Here is a 12,609-nt window from a genome sequence, read left to right as displayed (position 1 = left end):
CAATACAAGCTTTGTGCCTGCCCCGACTGTTCACAGGTTCCTAGAGCAAACAGTACAGTGCAGATACCTCATGCCCATGCACTATTTATTCAGGGAAGAAAAACTCCAACACTTCCTTCATCCTCAATTTCATCTGTCAGATATCTCCCCCAAAAATGACTCTCCTGCTCAAGTCACAACTTAACTTTTACGGTTCAGGCAAACTTCAAACGACTGCATAGGTGGAAGATTAACATGCCGGGTGAGCATTGGGTCGCACCGATGTGTTCAACCATTGAGGGTTTGACTATTGAAAGTAATACTGCAATCATCGCTGTATGTGGAGTTGAACTGTCTGTCTGTGGAGCAGAACCTGGGCTCCAGTCCCTCTGTTTGCCATTTCAGTTTCCCATCTGGTAGGAACAGCCTCAGGGATCCTCTTTCAGGCCCTCAAATGTCAGGGATGAGACACATCCTCTGCTAGAGTCGTGTTGCACCAGGGAACGCCAAAAGTCTGGGAAGGACATCAACAAACTAGCTTCTGAAAGAGCCACAAACCCCAAGCCTTGTTACACAATTTCATTCTATTTCATTCTCTTTCCACCAAAACCATAACGCATGCAAAGATTGTAAAGTATTCTTCCCATACGCAATCATAGCCATTACATTTCTCTCTCTTATTAGGCAATTACTTATTTATTAGCTTCATGGCATTTCCTTTCCTAAAGGCCCAAGGGAAGACATTAAGTAGAAACGTAATTACCAATTTTCTCCACTGTCATCAATCATACACTGCTTTATTCCTCCCTTCCTCACACTCTCTCCCAGTCCTTCGTAACAGCCACAGATCGTACCTGGTATCCTACAAACAGGAGATCTGTGAAATTATTTAGCCATTGACAATTACAGTGCCTTCAGAGAGTATTCATACCCATTGACTTATTTCACATTTTGTTGTGTTACAGCCTGAATTCAAAATCGATTAAATAACCATCTGCTTTAGGTTATTGTCCTGTTGAAAAGTGAATTAATCTCCCAGTGTCTGGTGGAAAGCAGACTGAACCAAGTTTTTCTCTAGGATTTTGCCTGTGCTTAGCTTCATTGCCTTTCTTTTTTATCCTGAAAAACTCCCCAGTCCTTAACGATTACACGCATACCCATAACATAATGCAGCCACCACTGTGCTTGAAAATATGGAGAGTCTTACTCAGTTATGTGTTGTATTGGATTTTCCCCAAACATAACACTTTGTATTCATTACTAGAATTTAATTTAATTTTTTGTACTATTACTTTAATGCATTGTTGCAAACAGGACGCATTGTTTGGAATATTTTAATTCACTACAGGCTTCTTCTTTTCACTGTCAATTAAGTCAGTATTGTGGTGTAACTACAATGTTGTTGCTCCATCATCAGTTTCCTCCTATCACAACCCTTCAATTCTGTAACTGTTTTAAAGTCACTATTGACCTCATGGTGAAATCCCTGAGCTGTTTCATTCCTCTCTGGCAACTGAGTTAGGAAGGACGCCTGTATCTTTGTAGTGACTGGGTGTATTGATACACCATCAAAAGTGTAATTAATGGTAATTAATACATTTTTACCCATCCACCAATAAGTGCCCATGTTGGCAAGGTATTGGAAAACCTCCCTGGTCTTTGTGGTTGAATCTGTGTTTGAAATTCACTGTTTGACTGAGGGACCTTACAGATAATTGTATGTGTGGGAAACAGAGACGAAGTAGTCATTAAAAAAATCATGTTAAACACTATTATTGCACACAGAGTGAGTTCATGCAACTTATTATGTGACTTGTCAAGATCATTTTTACTCCTGAACTTATTTAGGCTTGCCATAACAAAGGGGTTGAATACTTATTGACTCGAGACATTTCAGCTTTTCATTTTGAATTAATTTGTACAAATTTCAAAAAACATTATTCCATTTTGACATTATGGGGTATTGTGTGTAGGCCAATGACACAAAATACACAAAATACAATTTAAATACATTTTAAATTCAGGCTGTAACTCAACAAAACTTTGAAAAGGCAAGGGGTGTGAATACTTTCGGAAGGCACTGTATAGGACAGGACATGAGTTTGCAGCACCCAATCCCTCGACTCTGTATGCATAACAGTGACACGGTTGAACCAAAATAAGCAATGGTTAAGGATTGGGTAAACCAAGCTTCGTAAGGTAGCTACTGTCCTTCTACAATATGAGACAGAGGGGCACTCCACTTTTCTTTTCCTGAAAGTGTCCAAAGTACACCCCTGTGCCACCTGCACTCCCTAACCAGAGTATGAAGACCATTATGTTGTCTCTGGCATATCGATAGACAAACGCTTCCTGGAATGCTAAGTGTAGTGTGATTTAAAAAATAAGGCTCAGGGTAGGATAAAAAAGTCTGAGTAAAACATGGCCTTGTATTAATGGCTGGTGAGATGGAGAGCCTATTTGGATAGAGTGTTGGATCCAGTGGGTGGGCAGGCAGGGATCAGGAAAGGTCTTAGACAGGATGTGCTGAGAGGTTTGTCGTGTCTAGAGACGAGCATAGCTCTCACTCTCCATCCTAACAGGATGCTGTAAAGCTGTCACGGAGTGAAGGGGATCTGATGACTGCAACATGAGCAACACTGTTCCACTAACACTGTATGCAGGCCAGGGAGCCCCACTCCTCTCCCCCCTTTTCCCCTGCCACCTAGCAAACAGTGTGGGCACTGTTGTAGCCTGGAGCCGGGTTGAAGGTGGTGCTACAGCATGCCTTACAGAGGCTTGTTATTGTATGTGACTGACTGTGTGTGTGTGTGTGTGTGTGTGTGTGTGTGTGTGTGTGTGTGTGTGTGTGTGTGTGTGTGTGTGTGTGTGTGTGTGTGTGTGTGTGTGTGTGTGTGTGTGTGTGTGTGTGTGTGTGTATTTCAGAGGAGCTGAAGTGTGCCGCGACCACATGTCCTGCTCTGCCGGTACCTTCCTGTCCTGAGGGCTCGGTTCTGACCAAGAGCTACACTCCCCCTGCTGGCTGCTGCCCCACTGTGCCCCCCCAGTGCACCTGTGACCTCCGCGCGTGCCACAAGCCCCAGTGCCCCTCCGGCCAGAAGACTGTACCACTCAGTCAGGCCACCGGAAAGCCAGAAGACTGCTGTGACATGTTCGAGTGCCAGAAAGGTAACGTATATAACCATAGCAAGCCATGAATTTGATGAGAGAAGTGGTGCTTGTGTGAAATTTAACTCCACAATTTTTCTCCACAGTTCTGTGATGAAAAGGAGAGTCACGAAATAGATGGTCATTTGTTGTCCAAATACATTTTTATGGGGTGTAGCCGCAAATAATCTCAACGCCACAAAGCATATTAAACATAATGGATCTCATTGTGCATATTGGCATATTGAGAGAGAGAGAGAGAGAGAGAGAGAGAGAGAGAGAGAGAGAGAGAGAGAGAGAGAGAGAGAGAGAGAGAGAGAGAGAGAGAGAGAGAGAGAGAGAGAGAGAGAGAGAGAGAGAGAGAGAGAGAGAGAGAGAGAGAGAGAGAGAGAGAGAGAGAGAGAGAGAGAGAGAGAGAGAGAGAGAGAGAGAGAGAGAGAGAGACTCTGAGTTCCCAGCAGATATTTGCTGTTTTACCAACAGAATCAATTGTGTAGTGTCAAAGAGTTCCTGCTTGGTCACATATCCAAAAGGTTCAACAGTTAATTGATGGGAATGCTTTTTATGTGCTCCAGTCTTCCAGGGGGAGTGTAGTCGAGTCAGGCAGGCCGGCAGGGGCTGAATGGCGGCTGCAGAGGCTAGGGGATCAGTGTTTTGATAACAAGTGTCTGCTGCTCTTTGGGTCTGAACTGGACGCCCTTTGTGCCTCCCCTACTGGCAGTAAGCTCTGCATGACTGCGTCCATATTAGAAATCACACAGAGAGGGATTGAGGATGAAGATATGGCACATACCCCCCTAGTATCCCCCAAGACCTCTCCAGAAGGTCTTTGGGGATATGTGTTGGGTGCAGTGGTGACTTTAGCATGTAAATATTGGTGGGGCAAATTCAAATATGCATGCCAGTAAAGCCACCTCACAACACAGCACTAAACAATACATTAATTGCACTATAACGGTGACAAACGGTTCCCACAAACTATTAGGGCCTATATAAAGCTGTTCCAACAGCAGAGCTTTCTTTTCAGCATCATGGAGTGAATCCTTACCACTGCTACACCTGATTATCAGCGGAGCCTTGTCTGGCAGCGAAACAGTTCATTCAGCCTCACTTAATGCCTTTAAAAAAGATGATATGGCTGACTTGCTTAAACAAATGTGATTTCTACTAACAATTGAGATGTACAAACTATTGCTTAAGGGAATGATGAGCGGATGAGAGGCAATCTGTAATTTCGATTAAGACATTAATGCTTGAGCTAAGACGTACGTAGTCAATATAACTATTTGTTCAGCACTTTTGAAATGTACAGCGACATAATTCAGAACATGGGCCATTCTTACAGTATTCTTATACCCTACTATTATACAGTATTCAATACCCTACTCAATAAATTGGATGCAGTCTATCACAGTGCCATCCGTTTTGTCACCAAAGCCCCATATACTACTCACCACTGCGACCTGGACGCTCTAGTTGGCTGGCCCTTGCTTCATACTCGTCACCAAACCCACTGGCTCCAGGTCATCTACAAGACCCTGCTGGTCACCATAGCAGCACCCACCTGTAGCATGCGCTCCAGCAGTTATATCTCTCTGGTCACCCCCGAAACCAATTCTTCCTTTGGCCGCCTCTCCTTCCAGTTCTCTGCTGCCAATGACTGGAACGAACTACAAAAATCTTTGAAACTGGAAACACTTATCTCCCTAGCTTTAAGCACCAGCTCAGAGCAGCTCACAGCTCACAGCTACCATTCCAGTGTTTTACTTGCTATATTGTATTTACTTCGCCACCATGGCCTTTTTTTTGCCTTTACCTCTCTTATCTCACCTCATTTGCTCACATTGTATATAGACTTATTTTTTCTACTGTGTTACAACTCAAGGGCAGAACACTGACTGTATGTTTGTTTTACTCCATGTGTAACTCTGTGTTGTTGTATGTGTCGAACTGCTTTGCGTTATCTTGGCCAGGTCGCAATTGTAAATGAGAACTTGTTCTCAACTTGCCTACCTGGTTAAAAAAAGGTTAAATTAAAAAATATATAAAAAAATCTCCTTGTACACCAAGTCAGAACCATAGGATAAATAAAGGGGGCATATAAGCAGACAATGAAAGCTTTTACAATAATCATGTATGACATTTCTCTAACACAGGCTGTAGGCTACATGTACACCACCAAGTTATCAAATCAAATGTTATTTGTCACATACACATGGTTAGCAGATGTTAATGTGAGTGTAGCGAAATGCTTAGTACAGTATGATAAGTTGTCAGGGAGAAAGAGACCAAAGTATTAGAGTGAGGCACATGGCCTACTAACATCTTACTACACAACATACACTTAGTATTAATTTCTTAGCTACAGTATACATATCTCCCTTGCATATTACATCATTTATGCAGTAGCATACAATACATTTTTGGAATCACCTTGGTGTGCTGTCTTCACTTGAACAGTATGGTGGTGCGGCGGTCTTTCTTGTGGGCAAATTTTGTCATCAAACTTTGTCATCAAAGTCTGACATTCTCTGGATTTATGGTGCTTTCAAGACTGGGAACTCTGAAAAAAACAGGTTGAATCAGGACGTCAATGATCTTCAGGTCAGAGCTCTAAAAAGAGGCCAGAGATCCCGCCATGGAATTCTGAGTTGGATGACCGTTCAAAACGTATTTTCCCAGTCTGAGCTAATTTTTTTCACAGTTCCCACTGGTTTTGAACATGGCAGAAGTCATGCTGGATTGATAGCATGCCCAATGTATTCAACCTTTGGTGTTGCATGTGAATGTTTATCCTTTTAAGCTTGGAAAAGAGACCCTTAAACCCAGACTTGGACCACACACCCTCTCCACTGAATATCAGGCTAGTGATTGCTTTGCAATGCTTGCAGTTAGCCAATTTGCAATTTGCACTTGTTGTGTAATGGTTATGTCCAATGGCCGATGAGCACCGATATATTTTGTCTATAATTTCTCTTCATATGACAAGGCTTGAAAATTATTTTCCAGTAGATTGTCAACTTGATTCTTTACGATGACTGCTTTTCTAGCTTGCTAGCTAAGATTTTGAAAGTATGATGTTGACATGATCAGTCCAATCAAAGCAATGGTAGATATAACGTGATTTGACGTAATTTTACCTGTGGCCAATGACCTTAAGCCTTCTTGGAATAGCACTTCTAATGTAAATCTATGGCAGCACCCAAGGGGCTTAAATTTTCGAGCTCTACCCAGTAGATTTTGTGGTGACGTAATGTCCCCATGAGTGACAGAACACTGAGCCAATCATGATGCAACTAGAGAACATTACCAACTATGTTCTGTATTTTCCGCTGGCTGCCCCACCACCTCAAAAAGCACTGAGCTAACCTGAAATGGTTTTTATGTGGCTTTATTAACTAAATTATTTATTTTTACATGGTTTGCAAACTGATATGTGGCATGTATTAATGCCAAAATAACATACAAAACAGGCAACAACAACAAAACAATCATTTTTTGTTTTGTTATTTTTTGCTAAACAGGTGGGGCTCAAAATGAATGACTGTTCGCTAATGGTTGGGTCACTGACAAACACTAAAGCCCATCCACAAAACATATTAAATTATAATCCGATTCATTAATCACAAAGTTTGGGATTCCTAGAGTATTTTGAAATGGAACACATAATAGTACCCAACTTTCAGTGACCTAAGGCATTAAACAAATGTTTTTACAGTCCTGAGGTTGGCTTTTGGTGGGTATTTGGTCAGGGTCAGTGTACAGAGTACTATGACAATGGGTCTGACCTGTGTGTTTTGGCCATGTTTGACAAGACGTTTCCAGCTCTGGCTGAAGAATGGGTCTGGGTGGCTGGGCAGGAGCTGTCATGGCCTTCCTGACCTGATGTCATCTGATGTTACAGATGGTTCCAAACGACCGTGTTAACAGCAGCCTACTGTTTATCAGCCCTTCGACGAGCAAACAGTATGGACTTCATCGCATGTAGCATTTAGGTTTAACCACAACTTGATGTAGACTAGTATGGTACTTGCTTTCCAAGAACATTAAAGCTGTGAACTTGAATCAAGCTCTACAACCACACAAAGTGTCTGGCAATTTTAATCAAGAATGCATGGTAGAAGTCTTGATGTGCATTATATGGGAGGAAATTGGATTCACCAGAATTAATATGCTGAGACCTTTCTGCTCCATTGAGAAAATTCCCTCAGATTTTTTGTTTATAATTTGGTTTTACATTTTTGTTTGCTGGAAGAGACGGTCACACCATGTTGAATGTAATGAATGTTTTAGGGTGGGCCAAAGTCAGGGTTTCATGCAGGGGCGCAACTTTGGTTTTAGAAGTGAATCCAGTCTGATATTTTTTTACATTTTGAATCCAGTCGGATAAAAGCATGAATGGAATTTAGTGTTCCATCCTCCAGTTTGTTTTAGAGATGACCATTAACAAATACTGTGGAAATCACGTGAACATCCTGCCTTTTGACTTCCTATTTTTTCCATGCATTTACATTTGTCTGGCAAAGTGCTTATTGTATTTTCTCGCAGGCAGGCAGGCAGGCAGGCAGGCAGGCAGGCAGGCAGGCAGGCAGGCAGGCAGGCAGGCAGGCAGGCAGGCAGGCAGGCAGGCAGGCAGGCAGGCAGGCAGGCAGGCAGGGAGGGAGGGAGGGAGGGAGGGAGGGAGGGAGGGAGGGAGGGAGGGAGGGAGGGAGGGAGGGAGGGAGGGAGGGAGGGAGGGAGGGAGGGAGGGAGAGAATCCCTGCTTTACTTTCAACTCAGTTGGCCCACCTGCTTTGTATTAAAGTGCAGGGCTGGTCCAGGGGGCAAGGAGAGGGGTCAGAGCAGTGCTCTACCAGGGTATGGTATACAGATGGAAACCTTAGTGGGGCTAGCTACATCTGTTAGCATCTGGGCAGTTATTTACCCCTCCTTCTCCTCCATGGCATATCAAACCATGACTTGTTTACATAATCACTCTCCTGCAGTAGCTAAATCATCATAGTTTTGATGAGAAGTTAATGTGGTCTTTCAAGACCCTGAGTCATAGGCATTGTCAGTGAAAGTGTCAAAGACAAATGGCTGTGGTAATCACTGAGTTAGTTTGTCAACATCCCCTCTTGTTTATTTGGCAATAATACAGAATCCATTTGAATGAAATTATGGAAATGATGGAACTTTAATAAACTAAATAGAGAATGGGCTTGTCCTTCACCGCTCGCACGCACACACACACACAAACACACACACACACACACACACACACACACACACACACACACACACACACACACACACACACACAATCTCCCGGAGTGTTCCAGGAGTATCGCGTGCAGTGAGTGGACAGTTGTGTCTGCGAGGCGGCTGCTCGGGGCTTGTTATGAGTCTCTAATGATCCGTACGGTAGTCATTGTTCTATGGGTCGGCGTTTGGAGACAGACAGCTGAGGTTTCCGGTACTTACGCTGGCTTTACTGGGCCTGTCTGCTGTCTGCATCCCAGCTCTCCAGACCACACTGTACCAGCACAGTCTGCTGCTGTTTTCTTTTACCCAGTGCTGGGATGAGCTGAGCTGAGCTATGCCGCGAGTGCTGTCTCCACCAAGACTTCACAAATCTCTGCTGAATTCCACCTAATGGAGCTGGCTTCATTGTCTAATACTGTTGGAGCCCAGTGCACAGGGCTCTCGGCCCAAGTGCCTAGCTCCACACGACTTTACCACAACACACTGCTCTTCCATCCACAGCTAGCTACACTGTAATTATTGCTTCTGAGTTAATACACGGATACAGAAGCAACAAACTCATTCTGTCCCGGGGTGGATAATGTATTTTATACATACCAAATGGGATGGTTTAAGCATGGTATGTTCATTTATTTTATTTATTTATTTAACCCTTATCTTACCAGGTAAGTTGACTGAGAACACATTCTCATTTACAGCAACGACTTTGGGAATAGTTACTGGGGGGGGGGATGAATGAACCAGCCGTTAGTGTATGTTAGCCATCAAGAGCCCTACATATCGTTCAGGTTGACAGCATCTGTTTCCTCTTCCACTTTCCCAGTTTCTCCCAAGTGTGTCCACAACGGGAAGGAGTTTTCAGAGGAGGAGGTGTACCGTATGGACACGTGCTGGCTCTGCCAGTGCCGAGGAGGGATATCCTTCTGCTCCAAAGCAGAATGTGCGGAACTCGACTGTGAGAACTTCTACATCCCGGAGGGAGAATGCTGCCCAGTATGCATAGGTATGTAACAGTATAACTTTCGACCGTCCCCTCGCCCATACCCGGGCGTGAACCAGGGACCCTCTGCACACATCAACAACAGTCACCCTCGAAGCATCGTTACCCATCGCTCCACAAAAGCCGCGGCCCTTGCAGAGCAAGGGGAACTACTACTTCAAGGTCTCAGAGCAAGTGACGTCATCGATTTGAAACGCTATTTAGCGTGCACCGCTAACTAAACTAGCCGTTTCACATCCGTTACAGGTACACACATCAAAAGTTAAACAACAGTATCTATAACAGATATAGATGTTTTATAGATAAGTGAGGTTTTGTATGACACGACTAGATTTGTGGAGGTGAGCTGACACAGTCAGGGAGGCCGTTTGTGATTAGTGTTGATTGTGGCCAGACTGGCAGGGGGGGCACTAGGGAGGCAGGGGGGCAGCCGTATCGAGCACATAAGGCTTTAGTCCACTCTCCCAGGGCACCCAACACGCCATACAATGGCCTTACCTTAATCGCTTCCGTTTACGTCCAGCTCGACTCGAGTCATTAACATGCTTCACATACAAGGACCGGTCAAAAGAATTAGCAATGTCTAGGAAGTCAGGAACATAAACCTCCTTTGAGTGACTGCTTTGGCTTCATTATATCTGGTAGCCTTAATGGAGGTTGACATGTTTGTACCTGATCTCCTCACTAAAACACATGTCCTCAGAGGCAGGTAAAAACACTGGTACCTGCGGTTGGAGCTGTTGAAAGGGTTTGGGCAGCGCATGTGGACAACAAATGACTGTCTTGTGAAGTACACTGTCTGGTGAAGTACACTGAGCAAAAAAATAAACGCAATGTAACAATTTCAAAGATTTCACTGAGTTACAGTTCATATAACGAAATCAGTCCATTTAAATAAATAAATTAGGCCCTAATCTATGGAGTTCACATAACTGGAAATACAGAAATGCATCTGTTGGTCACAGATACCTTCAATAAAAGTATGGGGGTGGAACAGAAAACCAGTCAGTAACTGGTGACCATATTTTGCCTTATGCAGCGTGACAGATCTCCTTCGCATAGAGTTGATCAGACTGGTGTGGCCTGTGGAATGTTGTGGAATGTTGTCCCACTCCTCTTCAGTGGCTGTGCGAAGTTGCTGGATATTGGAGGGAACTGAAACACGCTGTCGTACATTTTTAGCTTCCAGGAATTGTGTACAGATCCTTGCGACATGGGCTGTGCATTATCATGCTGAAACATGATGTGATGGCGGGGGATGAATGGCACTACAATGGGCCTCAGGATCTCATCACGGTATCTCTGTGCATTCAAATTGCCAAAATGCAAATGATAAAATGCAATTGTGTTCATTGTCCGTAGCTTATGTCTGCCCATACCATAACCCCACCGCCACCATGGGGAACTCTGTTCACAACGTTGACATCAGCAAACCGCTCTCTCACACAACACCATACACGCTGTCTGCCATCTGCCTGGTACAGTTGAAATCGGGATTCATCCAGGAAGAGCACACTTCTCCAGCTTGCCAGTGGCCATCGAAGGTAGGCATTTGCTCTCTGAAGTCGGTTACGACGTCGAGCTGCAGTCAGGTCAAGACCCTGGTGAGGACGACGAGCATGCAATTGAGCTTCACTGAGACTGTTTCTGTGCAGAAATTCTTCAGTTGTGAAAACCCACAGTTTCATCAGCTGTCTCAGACGATCCAGCAGGGGAAGAAGCCGGATATGGAGGTCCTGGGCTGGGGTGGCTACACGTGGTTTGCGGTTGCGAGGCCGATTGTACTTACAAATTCTAAAACGTTGTTGAAGACAGCTTATGGTAGAGAAATTAACATTCAATTATCTGGCAACAGCTCTGGTGGACATTCCTGCAGTTAGCATGCCAATTGCACGCTCTTTCAAAACTTGAGACATCTGTGACATTTAGTGTTGTGTGACAAAACTGCACATTTTAGAGTGGCCTTTTAGTGTCCCCAGCACAAGGTGCACCTGTGTAACGATCATGCTGTTTAATCAGTTTCTTGATATGCCACAACTGTCAGGTGGATGGATTACCTTGGCAAAGAAGAAATGTTTACTAACAGGGATTTAAACAAATGTAAATGTTTGATCTTTTATATCAGCTCATGAAACAACACTTTACAAGTTGCATTTATGTTTTTGTTCAGTGTATAATGGTGATGGTGGTAGCCAGATTTGTCTGCCTGTGTTTTTGTAATTGATCAGACACATGAGAGGGAGGGAGACAGGGAGGTTATTGGAGGTCAGTGTCAGAAGTACACCTGGAATGTTCAGCCCCTGAGATGGTGGGGAATGCTTTCATCTTGTACCCCTGCTTGGCCAAAGCTCCAGTCATTGAGGAGGCTATAGTCAGAGTTATTGTGGTAAGCTGGGGGTGGCACCTGGTTCATGGTCGTTATTAAGAGGAACCTCCAGTTCTGTACCTGATATCTGTCTCATTTACAAGGCACAGCTGCATACCTGTTCTAATCCTTTTCGTAGGCTGGTCAAGTCACCTAAAACCCTAAAAGTGCTTGAAGGCTTGTGTGTGAGTGCAATACAATGTGTATTTTTAGGCTCACCATTGATAGTGTGAGAGATGGATAGAAAGAGAAAGAAAGGGATCGATAGAGGGATAGATGGAGAGGAAAGCAGAAATGCTTCATATTCGTGGTAATCACACCCAGACGGAGGAATCACAGCAGCCAAATCTCTGCTGGAATCAAAATTGGCAAATAGGACGTTGGCCTTAGGGATACCCCCCTTCTTCACCACACACACACACTGCTGCTGTGGTAATGGCCTGCCTCTGTTACCAATAAACAGTTGAACAAAAAACAATGATGGTTATTTAAACTCTTAAGTCATCAGAACAGGTTCCCAGAATTCTAAGCACAATGTGTTTTCTGGGTTGTTTCTTAAACAATTGGCTTTATTATGTTGCTGTTCCTAGACTTCAAACAAATGGGCAAAACCGCATGTTATGCATGAAATGCTCTTGAATGGGATTTCTTGCTTTGGAGTGAAATTTTTGACGGTGAACCCTGAACTGGTCTTTGGCCTTCGGGGGCACTGGTGAAACTGGATCTGTGTGACATGCACATGGCTGAGGGTAACTCCTCTTAAAGGGAATGACTGGACACTGCAGAGACAGGAAATTAGATATGTCTGTCTTGCTTTTAATGAACTAATCTCGCTCCAATATGAAATTATCCGATACCATGCTCTTCCATCTAG

General features: G+C 43.9%; 1 protein-coding gene across 4 annotated transcripts in view; it reads left to right on the top strand.

Moving 5' to 3' along the window:
• LOC110497959 (cysteine-rich motor neuron 1 protein) overlaps nt 1-12,609 on the top strand; it is a 44,915-nt gene that overhangs the window by 13,180 nt on the left and 19,126 nt on the right. For all 4 annotated transcript variants that reach the window (XM_036954905.2, XM_036954906.2, XM_090211368.1 and 1 more), the window contains exons 4-5: nt 2,905-3,147; nt 9,194-9,373. In XM_036954905.2, the coding sequence (XP_036810800.2) occupies nt 2,905-3,147; nt 9,194-9,373 (423 nt within the window). The remainder of the gene's footprint in view (nt 1-2,904; nt 3,148-9,193; nt 9,374-12,609) is intronic.

Source organism: Oncorhynchus mykiss, chromosome 19 (genome assembly GCF_057628025.1).
Source record: "Oncorhynchus mykiss isolate SJ-2025 chromosome 19, ASM5762802v1, whole genome shotgun sequence".
NCBI lineage: Eukaryota > Metazoa > Chordata > Actinopteri > Salmoniformes > Salmonidae > Oncorhynchus > Oncorhynchus mykiss.
Note: the sequence above shows the minus strand (reverse complement) of the source record. Positions and strands in the feature narration are given on the sequence as shown.